This window comes from Pongo abelii, chromosome 2 (genome assembly GCF_028885655.2).
Source record: "Pongo abelii isolate AG06213 chromosome 2, NHGRI_mPonAbe1-v2.0_pri, whole genome shotgun sequence".
Classification (NCBI taxonomy): Eukaryota; Metazoa; Chordata; class Mammalia; order Primates; family Hominidae; genus Pongo; species Pongo abelii.
In genome coordinates this window covers 127,258,505-127,276,727 of record NC_085928.1, presented here as the reverse complement: position 1 = coordinate 127,276,727, position 18,223 = coordinate 127,258,505, and the positions used below count along the sequence as shown (strand labels likewise).

Genomic DNA, 18,223 nt, shown 5'->3' with positions numbered 1-18,223 from the left:
ATTTTAAGAGGCACCATTACTTCGTATTCCTTATAAAGAAAAAACATTGTCCAGTCAACTATAACACACTAACAACTAATTGTAATATATATCCTGAGTTCAAGATATTATAATTTGAAAAATACGTGCATCTCAATCACTAAAATACAGTATTTTGCCAAGTCACTTCATATACTCCTTTCTTTCAATTCCATATTCCCTATAGTGAAAGCCTCGTAGTGAGTATTATTTGTGAAATGTTTCTTCTACATTCTTGCTTGTCCACAATTTTACCGCTTTTCTTTTGTTTCTGAACAAGTGGTTTAAAACAAAAGCAGCAGATAGAAAATTAATACTATGCTCTTTTATGATGCTGGATAAGAGATGGCTACAGTACCTAAATTAACATCAGTAATAAAAATTGTGTTTAGCTTCTCTGACTTGATTCAGTACCTTCAGACTAAAAGCACAGGGATCATAAGCAGTAAAATGAACGTTAAAATATTTCCATTAATAAAATCAGTAATGTAATAATATAGCATAATAAAATGCAATTATAGAAACTACTGACTTCATTTTCCTTTAGGGAAAAAAAAATAACTGAAAGGCAACCAGAGATTAACAGAAGCACATGCCACTAAAGTTCTCCTTTTTCTTACTTATAATCTAATGAAGCTCATTTTAACAAAACAAGTCAGTTGTACCCAAAGAAAAATAGTTAAATGTTCCATTATTTTCACATGCCATGTGCTGAGATTAGTAAACCTAATCCATTCCATGGATCATGAAAATAAAAGCTATGTCATTACCAGAAAAACAAAAAAACCCACCCTGCATGGCCCTTTGGGATAACATGAAAACACTTATATCTAGATATCAAGACATCTGACCCATCATGAAATGAATTCTTTGTAACACATCACTTTCATTTGAACACCTCTATTAACTATACCACTTCCTTAACAAAAATGACTTTTTAAATATAAAATAGTAAAGCATGAATCTATGTTTTTTCTTTTATCTGTTTTTAGAGACAGGGTCTCATTCTGTTGCCCAGGCTGGTGAGCAGTGATGCTATCACAGCTCACTGTAATCTCCAACTCCTGGGCGCAAGTGATTCTCCCTCCTTAGCCTCCCAGTAAGTTAGCTACAGGTGTGAGTCACCATACCAGGGTAATTTTTTAATTTTTGTAGAGATGGTGCCTTGCTATGTTGCCCAGGCTGGTCTCTAACTCCTGGCCTCTAGCAATACTCCTGCCTTGTTCCTCCCAGAGTGCTATGGTGTGAACCACCATGCCTGGCAATTTTTACTGCTTTAAATCAGCACTGCCCAATAGATATATTAGATGATGCAGATAATATAACATTTCCATCACAGAAATAATGGAAATACAGAAGCCAGTAGTCACCTGAATTGACTGAACACCTGAAATGTGGCTAGTTAACTGAAAAACTAAACTTTTAATTAATCTTAAGTTTAAATAGACACATGCGGCTAATGGCTACTGTACTGGACAATACAGCCTTAAATTATCAGTGGGATAAAATTTCAGATAATATCCTTCAAATTATATAGTTAGGAACTAACTATCACCTTTAGTGAGAAAGGAATGACCTACAGTTACTTATATGATATAAAAAGCACAATGGTAGCTCAAGGGATCTTAGTCTTAATTCTAACTACTGGCAAACTACATCTTTATTTCTAACTCCCAGGCTTGGAAATGTCAAAAATAAATATTCTAGGATTAGGACAATATTCTCCCAACAGAACACAAACATCTGTAATAGTATTCAGCACACAGTAGGTGTTCATTACATGTTTTTAATTCTTTTTCCTTTCTCTTCCCTAAATGTTCGACCCAGACTAGTCTTGATGAGTTAGACAAGGTTAACTTAGACATTTAGGACATTAACACAGCACTTCATGATCTAAATAAGCTGTCGATGGAGCAGATGAACAGATAAAAAGGCAGGACACGTGGATATAAAATATTGTAAAGTACAGTATATGTAGCCACAGGCCCAGTAAACACTTCCTTTGAACGTATCAATCTAGGTAGAAATAGAAAACAGAAGTATATTCACATCTTTATACTGTTCATATCTTGGAAGTCAAATATAATCCACCTTTATCTCTCGTGCCAGTTTCATTCTTTTCAGCCTACACTTTCGAGCGCATGATACATAAAAAAGTGGCAACTGCTATCTGGTCAAAACAACACTACATTCTGAAAACATACTACCGATCCATCAATCATGAAGAAAATGGATGTCTAATTAGAAAAAGCTAAAAGAACCAGGTCAATATCTATTACAAAACCCTTTATTTCAAAATATACTCACAGAAACAGTAAGATTTCTCCAGGAAATATTGTGTGCTGTTATATTCTCTTTCTTCCATTGTGCTAGAGTTTCATTGCTGGGGTTAGGAGGTTCAGTACACACACATCTGAGAAATTAGAGTAGGATACATTTTTAAGGATCCTGAATTTCATGCTTACATTTTACTAAATCAATTATACAATGTGGTAGTTTTTAACTTCTTTTTTTCCCACATTGCGAAGCATGGAGACTAGAAAGTGAAAAATACATCAGAAACAAAATACATCAGAATGGAATAAAGTTTGGGTTATAGAAATAAAATAAAACCAATACAAATATCAAAATGTTTAGTTAATGAAGCTAGTTATGTCCTTGGCGGGGGCACTATTTTACTTAAAAATCTGAGATGATTCCACCATGTTTAGCAAGATTAGTCTCCACTAAAGCTTATCTACTCAACCTCCATAGCAGTTACTGCTGTCTCCCCCACTCCCCCATAGCACGTATAATTCCCAATAAGTTATACTACCATTAATTCTTTATAACTGACAAGCCCTACCTACTCACAGTCACCCTTTGTTGATCTTAAGGCTCACTCTTAAATAAATAAAAAATAGTTTCTCATCAGGACAGGACTATGAGAGTCATAAGGAAATCAGAGTTCAGTTCATATCCAGAACTATTTCAATCGCCTAAAGCCAGAACACACGTAAGCAAAGAAACTTTTAAATACAGACTTAAAAGATGAAAAGTAATAATCATGAATGTTCCAAACTAGATTATGAACTGTTTGAGAAAAGGCAAGAAGACAGACTTTGGAGTCCATCCAGGCGCTTTTAGTAGATGACTGACCTAAGGCAAGTTTTAACCTCCAAGGCCATCAGCTTCTTCATACTCAAAAGGGGCTATGATGTGAATAAGTAACACTACAAATATAAATTTATAATATAAATTAGGCAATACTCCTAACACAGTACCTGCAGACGCTCACAGAATGTTGGCCAAATAAATGTAATTCACATGTAATTACCCAGTTAACCAGAAGGAAACACTGCTCTGACTGGCTGACACTAACCATAAAAGTCATGCTTTATAAAGGTCAAAGAAGCAAAAGGCAAGGAAAGAAAGATAAAAAAAAATTTTTTTAATTAAAGCTTCTAAGAGGAAAGAAGATAGTATATAATAGATTCGGCATCATAGTGTCACTAGTATATTCAAATAGGTCAATGTCTTACAGGAATTTTCATACCCTCTTTATTCTGTCTGTCAAAGTTGAGAGTGTGCAAGGAAAGGCAGCGGGGGAAGAACGAATGAACAAAAGGGGTAAGTACATGTATCTGGGGCTTAGGTAGGTAGAAAAAGAAAAGCTGTATCCTTTTGTGTCTTTTGGTAACCATATTTTTCCCTGTAAATCAATCAAATGCAGTTCCACATTTACACCAAGTGCAACTGCTAAAGACAGCAAATAAAGGCATCTACTTAAATATGTCTACTTTTAAAAGCCTATTTTACACTTATTGAATATACTTGCCAAACTTTTGTAACTATTACACATTTCTTTTCAAATCCTACTTTATTCTAGAATTTAAAAAGATTTTCATTGCACTTTTTTATCAAAACGAAAACACATATTGAATGTATTGAAATAACTTTCAGTAAAAATTATCAAGCTTCAGCCGGGTGCAGTGGCTCACGCCTGTAATCCCAGCACTTTGGGAGGCCAAGGCAGGTGGATCTCCTGAGGTCAGGAGTTTGAGACCAGCCTGGCCAACATGGCGAAACTCTGTCTCCACTAAAAATACAAAAATTAGCCAGGCACGGTGATACATGCCTGTAATGCCAGCTACTGGGGGACTGAGGCAGGAAGATCACTTGAACATGGGAGGCAGAGGCTGCAGTTAGCTGAGATTGTGGCACTGCACTCCAGCCTGGGCAACAGAAAGAGACTCCATCTCCAAAAAAAAAATCAAGCTTCAAAAATATTAATGAAGATGCAAAATTTGAAAAATATAAAAAAAATATAGTCTACATTCTATTATACATCTAGGATTTAAAGAATATAAGATCCAATGTAATCATTGCCTGATTCAAATATATAGTGGATCAGTTGCCAATCAAATTTAAACTGGCCAATCCAATTCAAAGAGAAGACCAAAACATACACATGTGAATAAGCTATTTCAGTGAACAAAAAATACTGAATTTAATCAACTAGATTTTTGTTCATTGAATGCTGTGACAAAATCTCATCTGAAACAACCATGTCACTATCACATGGCTAGTTAAGTAGTTATAGCTAGTTACACTATCACACTGCAAAAAAATTCATTTTCTGAGGCTCTGACATCTCTGTAAAAACACATTTTAATATTAGGAGAAAAGAGAAATACTTACGAGTAGCTGGTCAGTTTATCTAAGTTGTTGTGCATATTAAATGCATATGTTTCTCCTAAATCAAAGAGCTTCTCCAAAGCCTCATAGATGAATATGATGCAAATAAGGGCTGCAAAAGCCTCTTCTGTAAATCGAGTAATATAACACACAAGGCTGCTTGCATCTGTTGCAACCAAAACAATGCACAAAAAAGAAGTCCACAGACCAATACTGGTTCTTAAAGACAGATAAGAAAGTTGATAATCTCTGTTTAGAAAGAAAAATATGAATATGATAAACATATGTGCAATAGTATTTGTACCTAAAATTTTTCATAGCAAACAATGGGAACAGCATGAAAACATGATTCCTAAAAGAGAATGAATTACAGAATGACAAAATAACAACTAGAGAAAACTCTATATCTTTTTCTGCTTCAACTGAAGACTAGCTTATTAATAGATTTATTATTAATAAATTAATTATTATTATTAATAGTTTATTACACTTATATAAAAGATTTACAGTGAAAATCTATTAGGCGATAAATATTTCAAAATCATTACAGCTCACTTTATAAATCAGTTATGAGTAAATGACAGGTATGGTGTCTGTATGAAAAAACAATTGCATCTTACTCCCTCTAAAGATCCAGATGTCATATGTATCAATACAGTAACCAGCTCCAACATCATTACCATCACTACCACTACCCTCCTCTCCCACCATTATCACCACAGAAAGTGATTTCTTATTTTAAACTTCAAGAAATTACTACCAGAATCTATACTTCGGGTCACTGCATTCTCTATTAGTCTATGTGGCATGCCAGACTGGAATCAGATTAAGCTTGTTTAGTGAGTACAGAATCAGAAAAAGAGAGCTGGATCCATCAAATATGTAATAGCATCAAGTTGTTTCAAACTAAAATATACAAACTTCATTTATGTCACAAAAGGAAGAGTACTAGAGGCTGGGCGCAGTGGCTCACGCCTGTAATCCCAAACTTGGGGAGGCTGAGGCAGGTGGATCACTTGAGGTCAGTTCGAGACCAGCCTGGCCAACATGGTTAAACCCTATCTCTACTGAAAATACAACAATTAGCCAGATGTGGTGGCAGCGCCAGTAATCCCAGCCACTTGGGAGGCTGAGGCAGGAGAATCACTTGAACCTGGGAGGCAGAGGCTGCAGTGAATCAAGATGGCACCACTGCACTCCAGCCTGGGCAACAGAGTGAGATTCAGTCTCAAATAAATAAATACATAAATAAATAAAATAAGGAACAGTATTAGCCATGCTGAATTCAAAGTCTAACAGCTACAGTACCCTATATTCATTTCTACAGTGTGAACAACCTCACCAGTGGAAACTGACACTTCACTCTGATTGCTTCAACCCAATTCAGATTAACACCTTCTTACTGATTTAAATTTGTTAGCACAAAGGATTTGTATTTAGCCCTCAAGTGATCTGCTTATCAGCATTCAAATCCACTGATTCTATACTCAAGGACAATCTTATTTTCTTCATCTCCAAGTTACTGGATTAAGAATGGAAGGCGCCAGAGTATGGTCAATCATACAGTAGCTCAAAAATAATGAGAATGCATATACCGACCAAATTACTTTTCAGCAATTAAATAATTCCCTTCTAAGTTAATAAACAATTTCATATATAACACATGTGATAAGTAGAGAGGGCTATTACTTACCTGCAGAATTTATATAAAATTTTTTCAAACACTAGAACTGGACCTGTGCTCCCCAATATTGTTAGAGGTTGCCCAGCAAACAATGAATAGGCAATCCCAGTTAATGATGCTCCAAAAAGAGACTCTATTGCACTCTGTTTAAGGAAAAAAGAAATGAATAAAAGCAATACATCATAAATATTTCTCTAACCTACTATAATACATGTAAGACATCTGGAAAATAAAAATACCCATCAAGCAGTTATAAAACCAACACCACTTTGAGTTTTTAATTTAAAATATAAAAAATTACAAACACATTTTAAATACACAAGAAAAAATGCTTTCTTTTGGCATATTAAAAAGAAACTTTTGTGATCATCCTTAATTCAAAACTCAATACAGGTTGAGTATCCCTAATCCAAAACTCCACACTCCAAACTTTTTGAGTGCCAATACGACACTCAAAAGGAAATGCTCATTAGAGCACTTCAGATTTCAGATTAAGGATGTTCAACCAGAAGTATAATCCTAAAAAAAATCCAAAATCTGAACTACTCCTGGTTCCAAGCATTTCAGATAAGGGATACTCAACCTGTGCTGTGGGATGAAAGGAGCAAAGAGTAAATGGGAGAGACACACACAAGGGCTTCAACTTTATCTATCTATGTTTTATTTCTTAAGTCTGTGAGTACAGAAGGATATGCATTATTTTGAATACTTTTATATGGCTGAAATAGTTCATTTTAAAAATAAAAAGTAGTAAATAATATGGTGCTACAAAAAAGAACTGCTATAAAAAGATCTTTCGAATAGGTGATAAATCAACATGTGACTATCTTTCTCAAACTGCTTTCTAAAGAGCAAAACTTTCCACATATTTTAAAGAAATTAACCTAATATGATAGGCTTAATCAATTATCAAAGCCTAATTATCAATTATCAAAGTCTAATATGATAGGCTTAATCAATTATCAAAACTGAAATACTGAACAAAATAAATGAGAAAAATCTCCTCAAAAAAATTTATAGCAACCATAAATGACAAAGTATCACTAAAGTTTGACAAGAAAAGATAGAGAAAATGAAAGACTAAGAGAATTTAAATCAAAGTTAGTACACTAATTTTGTACAACCACCACCATTACATTCTAACTAATTAGGCTATCAGATGATTAGCTATGCCACTAGAAAAAGGGGGAAAGAATCAGAAAGTAAGGAAAGAACAGTTTACCATATACAAACATCAAGGCCAACTGGAATGTACTATCCAGAAAAGCCAGCCCATTAATTGGTAGAGAAGGAGAAAAGAAGCTCGTAAGAAACAATCCTGCTGAAATGAGAGGCAGCGCAGCAACAGGCAAAGACGAGGGCTTCCGAAACTAGATTTCCAGTGGGAAGACTGACTACTACTAGGTGTTCAGCCATGGCCATATCTTAACCTTTCTAAGCCTAAGCTTTCTCACTTTGAAATGGGGGTGATGCTAACTAGAACATAAATAGTATTTGCAGAAACACCTAGCAAGCATGGTGTCTGGCACACAGAATATGGTCAACGAATGGGTAGCAATTCTCATCATCAGCTAGAACAGCATCTTCCAAAATCAAAAATCACAAAATAACAGTATGCAATGAAAGTATAATTCAACTATTAGAATAAAAACAGGATCAAACACAAAGATAAATTTATCTTTTGGCAACATAAAGGAGAAGTGTCCATGTTAATGACACATTTGTTAATTATATGGGCTAAATTTGTTTTCTTGTCTGTGGAGAAAAATGTTTGTTCTTAGAAGACACTGCTAAGCCATCATAAAATCCTTAGTTCAATTACAATAAGCATATTTAGGAATGAATTTATGTAGAGCTTAAGTCAAAGGGAAAAAATGGGCCAGGCACCGTGGCTCACATCTATAACACCAGCACTTTGGGAAGCCGAGGTGGGTGGATTGTTTGAGCCCAGGAGTTCAAGACCAGCCTGGGCAACATGGCAAAACCTGGTCTCTACAAAAAAATACAAAAGATTAGCTAGGCGTGGTGGTACATGCCTATAGTCCCAGCTACTCCGGAGGTTATGAGGGAAGTCCAGTGAGGTCAAAACTACAGAGAGCCGAGATCATGTCACTGCACTCTAGCCTGAGTGACACAGTGAGACCCTGTCTCAAAAAAACAAAAAGCAGAAACAAAGGAACAAAATGTCTAAATGGTATACATACAGAGAAAGAAAGCAAAACATTGAGACACGAAGCAAGGAGATGTCAAAAAAGACATTAATACAGGCAAATGGGTATAAAATTAAGGTTCCCCTCTCCTAATCTTGGGTTGAAAAGCAGATATTGCCATATGAAGACCTTTTTTTTTTTCCTAATTTTTGAACTGTTTCTATGTTCACTGACATACTGTTACCTGTCTTTTCCCATAAAGAAATCACAGCCTGGCTGGGCACGGTGGCTCATGCCTGTAATCCCAGCACTTTGGGAGGCTGAGGTGGGCAGATCACGAGGTCACGTTATCGAGACCAGCCTGACCAACATGATGAAACCCCGTCTCTACTAAAAATACAAAAATTAGCCGGGCGTGATGGTGGGCCCCTGTAGTCCCAGCTACTCAGGAGACTGAGGCAGGAGAATTGCTTGAACCCGAGAAGCGGAGGTTGCAGTGAGCTGAGATCGCGCCACTGCACTCCACCCTGGTGACGGAGCGAGACTCCGCCTCAAAAAAAAAAAAAAAAAAAAAAAATCACAGCCTATTACACTGCCTGCCTACCTCATTCTCACATTCAGAAGTTTCCATTGTACCCATCAGAAGGCCTACCTAGCCTTACCTTCCCCTCACACACCTATAAATACACCTTCTCTACTATACTACCCTTTCAAATCATCAAATACTCCTGCTAATCTTCCCGCCTCAAAACCTCTAGTTTGGTTTTCACAGAATTTCATCATTCTGATTCCTCTTCTAGGTCTGTGTGTCTAACTTGCTGGAATCATTTTCCTCCTCCATCCCATCCCTCCTTCATTCCATAAATCTGGGTAATTTCACACTTTTTCCCTCTCCTTCTCTCCCTGTAAATTATCTTTCTTGTTAACTTCCTCTATTCTATTTCAACCTTAACTCCTATATAAACAATTCCCAATCTTTACATTTCCTCCTCACCACTCTACACACTCTGGGACCGTATCTCCTAATATCTCCATTTCCACCTGAAGTTCTAATAAAGCACCTGATAACTAATACATATCCTTATCATTTTCTTCTATAGTATTTCTGCTTCCTCTATTTCTATTACTTCAAATCCTACAGCTCTTCCTTTATCTCACTCATGTGTGGCAAAGCACTATGTATATACTGTTTTGTCTTTTTCACTTAATCACTTTTGTCTTTTTCACTTTTTTCACTTAGAATCCTTGAGGACAGGAGATACTGGCTCTTCTTACACTTATCTATAGTCCTCCAATGCCAAACACATTGTCACATGTACAAGGTATCAAATAGTAAGATTAGATGGGCAGGTAATGAATGACAGTCCACGGACAAAGAGGCAGCAATTCCATGATGGTAACAGAAAAAACACACTTCCGTAGGGACTAGCAGAGTGACATGCACAATTTGTGACAGCACATAAAGCAACTTACTAAAAATATGGACCTTTGATACAATGATTAAAGACTAAGGTAAAAAGATTTTACACAATCCAAAATAAATTCAGAATTGAAAGAAAATTTCAGTTGTTAGGTTTATTTCATGTTTAGATCATGAAATATTTTAATTCGATAATTATCATGCCTTAGCTTTGGTTATTTTTTAACCTTTGATCTATAAAAAAATGAATGTTCTCCCAAGAATAAATACAATTAAGTAAAATGCACTTAAGAATTACAAATCGTCTCATTTAAATGCCATTAAAATGCATATCAACAACAACAAAGAAATGCCTTTCAAGATTTTACAAAGCACCATAGCTCTGAATACAGTATAACCAGGAACAGGAAAACATAAAAACTTTCATTTTAGTGATATCAAAGAATGGATGAAGCTTTCAATTATATTTTCCAAATAAAAGTTTTAGCTATTTTCACATAGATTTAATAACAGCAAAATTAAATGCCACTTCAAAAAGCCACAGTTTCCATAATTATGTTCTATTCTTCCAGTCGAGTCTAGGCCTACCAGCCAGGACTGAGGAGTTAATATTCATCATGTGGCTCTAACTAATCCTATGATACCTTACAGGATATGAAGTAGCCCCACTGATAAAAACCCCCATGACCCACCCAGAATCAGTTCAACTGTTGTCTTCTCCCAGTCCACCCCACCTCAAAAGACAATCCAAGCCTTTTACTCAATTTATAAAACCATTCATCCAGCAAGCCAAAGTAAACTTTTTTTAAATTTTTTTTTACCTCAACTGTGCATCTTCTGTTCAAATGGCTTCCCCATGTTTTCCACAGCAATTACCTTTGGGGAAAGTCTGCTTTGGGTCACGTTAATCATGCTGTGGGTAGACTCTTCAAATAAAAGTATGAATAGTGAGACAAATGCATACAGACACTTGCCTCTGAAGAGCTAAGAGCCTGGCCACTACCAATCTTTGTACTCACTATTCTGCCTTCTGTAGCTTCTCCAAGCAGCCCTCCAAAAGTGATTACAGGAGACATACAGGCACAGTATAGGAAAAGAATCGAGGCCAGGCACTGCAGGCTTAATGCATCCTTGAAGTCACTCAAGAAAAAAGGTGCTTTCCTTTTGATGTCAAGTATCAAACCACCAAAAAGCCTAAATAGGTGAGACGAAACTCGTCAAACTGTACACTAGAGGATTCTAGCTAGTTCAAACTAAAACTATGGGCTACACAAAACTGCTGGTGCCTAGGTGTTTTGTCAACAAAATGTTAAATCCAATTTAACTTATAATAAAAATTACAGAAGATACACTCACTTAATCTAATCTAATGATAGAGGAATGTTATATTTCATTAAGAGACAAATATATGTATTTTACGGACTATATAATGAAAAGACTGCAGGCAAATGATTTTATATGAGTAAATGTAATTTTGGATACAAATGTGCAAGGCAAGGTATAACAAAATAAACAAAACCCAACAACCCATTTATGAAAATGTGCATAAGCAATTCTATCAATTGTCTATATTAAAATCTTAAAGGCAACAATCACAAATACGAGGAAGGCAATTATTATCCAAATACACTTTAATATAAATGTAGTACGTTGTGCTTAGATGCACAAGTAGTATGAATTCAATAACTTTAAAAACTTTTAAAACTAGTACTTCAATCATATAAAAGGGGGAAAAAATCCCTAAAAACCATTTCAGTATATTTAATTTACTGTGTATGTAGACAAACTAATATGTACATTAATAAAACAGGTTTCAATTAGTAGATTAAAAATCTGTTTGTACATCAAAGCCGTACCACTTCAACATTTTTAACAATTAGTCTTTTGATACATCTAACTTGAAGACATTCCAATAAAATATAAGCTCCGTGAGGGGAGACATTTTCTTGTTCACTGCGTTATCTACAGTGTCTAGAACACTACCTGGGAAATAGTAGGCACTCAACAAACACTGGTGACTAAATCAGCAATTCGTTTTAATAATCAAAAAATAGATAATCATTCAAATCCCAACTGCAAGAAAATTGACCAAAAAAACTAACATTAAGCTTTCAAATGGATATTTCAAGCTTTACCACTGTAATTTTTTTAAGTTGATACTGAAATCCTAAACACAAATTGATAAGTAGTACTCTGTTCGTAATCTGACAGCAAGGGAAATCAGCTTGCAATAAAAAAGGTGCCATCAATAATCTAAAATATGAATCTATAGTATATCATCAAATCAATAATTACTTAGTAGAGGGCATACAGATGCTCTCAGGTGACTGAGATCAGTGGAGGCCTGACACAGTGCTTCTCAATGACTAACTCTATCCCAGTTTGAAGAAGCGATAATAGCTAATAATAGAACAGTACTGTTCACGCAGGGTCAAAATCTTTTCTCTATTGTATTCACAGAGACAAAAACACTTCATTAGTCAATGAATTAATTGTGAATTTCAGTTTCTCTAAAGTCTACATTCAGTATGCCAGTTACTTATTTTTATGATATAGTACCCTTTAAGGATGTCATCAAAATCCCTAATATTGTATCTGTATAAGATATCCTGTTTTTTTTTAAACAATAAAGAATCAATAGCCACATGCTTTTCCACATTATGAAAATACTATAACATTTATCTACTCCTACAAAATATTAAGGCAACGTTTGCATCTGCCAATATTTCTATTTTTTGTTACAAAAATTAACTTCTCATACAATTTTTCTAGCTAGATTTCCAGAGAGCAATACAATGGTTTAATCATGCTTGTCCATGGAAGACTACCTCATGATATAATGCTCATTTAAGAGTTTTAAATCTGTGCACATATACAAAGAAATTATTAGTTGTAATTACTCTCTGTACCCATAATTCTCTAACTCAATATGAAGAATTATAATAAGACTCTACACCTTCTTTCAAGAATCTTCTGTATAAGCAATGGAAATTAACCTACACACTATATAACGGCAATATTCTGAATATACAGTCCATTATTTTCCTTTTAAAGCTTGATACATACTATTAAAATATTTATAAATTCTTATATATTTATACATATAAATTTTCCTTATATATAATAATGCACATTTTTCTAAATACGAAAAAATACTGTACAAGATTAGGTTCCAAACACTTGGAAAAAATATTTATGTTTTCATCAAATCATCCCCCAAACCCCTCAAAATACCAGTATTTGCACCCACCGTCCAGTCCTCTGTAGCTCAGGCCCAGCATGATGAGCGGCCTCTTTAGGAGTCTCACCCGACGTGGGGGTAGATCCATTGTGAAACACAGGAATCTTTCTCTTTTCCTGAATTTCACAGAAAACATTATTTTCAGAATTCTATTTTAAGAAAACTTGAGATGGCATCTTCAATTAGAGTGAATATCAGATTTTATATTGATTATGTATCTAATCAGTTCTCCTAGAAAAGAATGGTTCCTAAAATAAACTCTCTTCTGAAATAGATTCCTCTTTAAAAATAGAATCTAATATCAATTTCTATTGTTTCTATTAATATTTTAAATTTGTAATTAGCTTTTTGCATCTTATGTTCTAATTATCAATATACTATAAAATATATTCATACATACCATTTCAAATTCCTATTCACCAATAGCTACAAACATAAGTAACCTCCAAAAAAGCATCTCTCCCACCAAAACTTTAAAAACACTGCTCCTGTTAACTATTGAAAAATACGCTTTACATTAAGAAAAAAGCAAATGTCATTTTTCTTCTACTAAAATATTTCCCTTAAAAAATAAGAGCTGTTTGATAAACATGTTTCCACAAAAATCCACTTCCCATTACATTTTATTACAAATTCAAGAGTACTATTCACATGATACAGGATTTCTCCTCCTCTGTTAAAGAAATGAACTTTTAACTTGTTACATCAAGAGAGTGCTGGGGCTAAAAAAATGTGTGTGCATGTGCACATACAAGAGGAAAGATGGAAGGAAAGATGGAAGAAAAGGAAACGGAGAGGTAAAGGGAAAGGGAGACAGAGATCTGTCAACCCAGGAGGTTTACTGGGTCAAAGGCTCTAGCTGAGTTAAAGACTTAGGCTACCTGTTTTACATGTTCCATATTTAGAGAGTAGCAAGGCTCATCTACAAATATAAGACTGCCATTTGAAAATGTCAAAATCTCACTTACAAAATTTCAATTTTCAAACTTACATCTTAAAGAGGAAAGGGATAAAATTTTAGACTCCTAGGAAACAAAAATAATTTTAAAAACTACAAGTTATAAAAGTAATTGTGGTTTTGGCTATTATTTTTAATTTAATTAATCATTGAATTGATTTAATCATTTAATTGATTTGATTAAAAATAATGGCCAAAGCCACAATTACTTTTGTGCCAACCTAATAAAACCCATGAGACCCAGCCAAAGCACATTCAAGAAAATTAAGCAATTATATTAAGAAAAATGAAAGAAGGAAAAAAAAGTGAAATAAACAACTACCTCAGAAAATGTGAAAACAAAAAATCTTTCCTGGAAGAAAGTGAAAGGAATGAAATAAAACAGCTGACAGCAGAAACTAAGACACAAAATAAAATGCATTTTTTAAAAGTACTAAAATAAATTTTAAAGGCTGCTGTTTGAAAAATACAATAGACCTTTAGCTAATAACAAAAAAAAGCAAAAAGGCAATAATTTCATATACATTTTATATACATAAACATATACATACTATACTTTATATAACTCCATGCAAATAAATTTGAAACCTAGATGAAACTGGTAATATACTAGGAAAATGATTTACCAAAACTGACACCAGAAAAAATAGGAAGTTTTACATATACCAATTTCCAAAAAAGAAGCTAATTGTTGAAGTCTACATGACAAAAGATTCAAGCTCAAAAAACTTTACAAAGGAATTCTTCCAAACTTTTAAAATCAAATTATTCCACACCATTTAAAACTGTTTAACAAAAATGAAAACTTACAAACTTTTTTATGAAACAAGTATATTGATGTAACGTATAAAATGTGATGATGGCACAAAAATCTATAAACCAATCTATAGTAATACAAACTAGTAGACACAGACCACTACCACTTTAAAGTCCAAACTGGGTTGACTCCAGGAATTCTTTCATATTCAAAAATCTATTCATATGATTTACCATAATAATTGATAAATAAAATTAATATAATCATTTGCCAGAGATGCTGAAAAGGCATCTGATAAAATTCTACATCAATTTATATTTTAAATGTCAATAAAAAAAGAAATAATGTTACCTTCTTAACATGATGAAATGTATATTTTGGCTCCAATGTCATTATCTTACTTAATGGGAGAAATACTAGAGACATTTGACTACAGTAAGAAACAAGTTAAAAAATGCCTATTTAAAGCTCATGCTACTTAACACTGTAATAGAGATTTTAGTCAATACAATTAGACAATAGAAAACAATTGCATGTATAAGGTTTAGAAAAGGAGGAATAAAACTATCTCTTACTTACAGATTATTTAACTGAAAAACTATTACAAACCATTAAGGATGGTAGCAGGATTAAAAATACACAGTTGAGGCCAGGCGTGGTGGCTCACACTTGTAATCCCAGCACTTTGGGAGACCGAGGCAGGTGGATCACCTGAGGTCAGGAGTTCAAGACCAGCCTGGCCAACATGGTGAAACCCTATCTCTATTAAAAATACAAAAATTAGCCGGACATGGTGGTAGGCGCCTGTAATCCCACCTACTCGGGAGGCTGAGGCAGGAGAATCGCTTGAACCCGGGAGGCGGAGGTTACAGTGAACTGAGATCTCGCCATTGCACTCCAGCCTGGGTGGCAAGACCGAAGCTCCATCTCAAAAAAAATAATAAAATACACAGTTGACTCTTGAATAAACAAGGGAGTTGGTACCAACACCAATGCAGTTGAAATTTTGTGTATAACTCCCTGAACTCAATCTAATAAGCCTACTGTTGACTGGAAAGCCTTACTGGTAACACGAACAGTTGAACACATATTTGGCATGTTAGAGGTGTTATATCCTATATTTTCACAATATGAGTAAGCCAGCGAAAAGAAAATATGAATGGAAATACATCATAGGAATTTATTGTTTCAGGCTCGATAACGTTTCTGGCTTTTTCTATAATAATGATGGTGTCTTCAATGGTGTAATCCTTGCAGACTTTCATGATGTCCTTGCTTTCCAAGGTTCTCTTCCACAGCATTAATAATCTTTTCTATATAGCATCTAATGTAACAAGACTTAAAGGTCCTCAGCCCCCTAATTTAGAGACTGAATTAGAGACATTGTGCTTGGGTGCAAGTAGACCACTTTGACACCTTTGGTGTTGAACTCACAGGTTTTGGGTGGCCAGAGGCATTGTCTAATATCAAAAAGATTTTAAAAGGCAGTCCCTTACTGGCAAGGTACTTCCTGACTTCAGGAACAATGCACTGATGGGACCAACCCAGAAAAAGGGTTCTCATCCAGGCCTTCTCATATAACAGAAAGACTGGAAGCTGGCATTTATCTTTTCCCTTCAAAGCTCAGCATTAGCAGCTTTACAGAGAAGGGTAGTCAAGATCATAAATTGGACTGCATTTGCACAAAACAGTTAGCTAACCCTTCCTGCATTAAATCCTGGCGCTTACTAATCTTCCTTACTAATAAATGTCTTCTGTAGCATTATTTCCAGAACAGGGTACTTTCATCTGCATTAAAAACCCGTACAGGGGATTTTCTTAACAGGATCTGATCTGGGAACTCATCTGCTGCCTCCTGGATGGCAGAAGCGGCTTCTCCAGTTATTTTGACATTTTTTTAAGCCAAACTTCTTTCTAAAATTACCAAACAATCTTTGCTGGCACTAAATTATCCAATCCTTCGCTTTTCTTTTGCTTTATGTTGTCGTAAAATGACTGCTTTTTCTTGGTCATATCAGAATCTATAGGTATGTCTTATAGTAATCTGCACCCACATAAAAACTGCATTTTCAATATGAGATAAAAAGGTATTTTGCAAAAAAGCAAAGGTGTTCATGCCTGCTGGCATAGCTACAGTGACGACTTTACGTTTCCTTTTCTTTTTACAATGATCCTTACGCTGGATTCATTTATCTTGAAATGGCAGGCAATGGCAGACTTCATTCTATGGTACATACCAAGAGATTCAACTTCATATTACATTTGCATGACTTTTCTCTGTTTCTTAGGAACACTTACTAGTATCACTAACAGGACTTCCTATGAGTCCCATGTTGTTATTCAAAAGTTTACAGTACTGCAGTAAACATGATGAAAAATATATGAGAACCTCATGATCACTTTTTAGGGTAAACACAATTTACTGGAGAGACAAACTGCTGATGTGGAGATGATGAGCAACACACAGCATTTTACACATGTTAACTTGCAACACTTGAGCTCACTGCAATAGCAACAGGTAGTAACTATGAAATTACAATGACAGTGGTACGGTATTTACTATAGTTAATTTTATGCAGTTAGGATTTAATAGTGCATCTTTACTTTTATTTACATTTCTCTCCACTGAGAATGGTGATATGTACACTCTTAGTGTGTATAAGTTTTTGATAAATTTTAGCTTTTTAGAATAGGTTTGTATATATTTTATGGTAATAAATTATTATTAAAGAAGACTAGTATGTACATATATTTTATGCATTCAGGAATACCTAATTATCTTAATTTTTTGATATTTCTAGGCTATGAAGTTTGCATGCAAATTTTTTCAAATTATCAAAAAACTTTCCAATGTTTATTGAAAAACTCCACATAATTAGAACTGCACAGTTCAAACTCATATTGTTCAAGGGTCAACTGTGTATGTATATATGCACATAAAAAATAACAAACAGCCTTCATTTCATATAAAAGCAACGAAGATACAATACTCATGAATACACTCACCAAGAAACATGTAAATTATAAGGAAAACTTGACAACATTCTTTAATACAAAAACTTGCTTGAAACAGAAAATCAACTGGTGAGAGACACTCCATGTTTTTGAATAGAAAGACTCAAAGTCATGAAGACGTCAGTTCTCCCTCAGTTGAATGAGAAATTTGTCATCACCTTTTTAAAAACCATTACGCATATTTCTGAATATAGAAAACTGATTTTAAAGCCTACACAGAAAGATAAATATGCAAGATAGCCAAGAAAATTCAGAAAAACAAGAGTAAGAAAGAGAGCAAGAACAAGTCTAGACCTACCAGAT

General features: G+C 34.5%; 1 protein-coding gene across 9 annotated transcripts in view; it reads right to left on the bottom strand.

Annotated features, from left to right (window-relative positions):
• SLC4A7 (solute carrier family 4 member 7) overlaps positions 1-18,223 on the bottom strand; it is a 110,846-nt gene that overhangs the window by 25,723 nt on the left and 66,900 nt on the right. For all 9 annotated transcript variants that reach the window (XM_024244628.3, XM_054552477.2, XM_063722159.1 and 6 more), the window contains 5 exons: positions 13,200-13,306; positions 10,969-11,143; positions 6,389-6,522; positions 4,699-4,944; positions 2,326-2,431 (listed from right to left, as the gene is read on the bottom strand). In XM_024244628.3, coding sequence (XP_024100396.1) covers positions 2,326-2,431; positions 4,699-4,944; positions 6,389-6,522; positions 10,969-11,143; positions 13,200-13,306 — 768 coding nt within the window. The remainder of the gene's footprint in view (positions 1-2,325; positions 2,432-4,698; positions 4,945-6,388; positions 6,523-10,968; positions 11,144-13,199; positions 13,307-18,223) is intronic.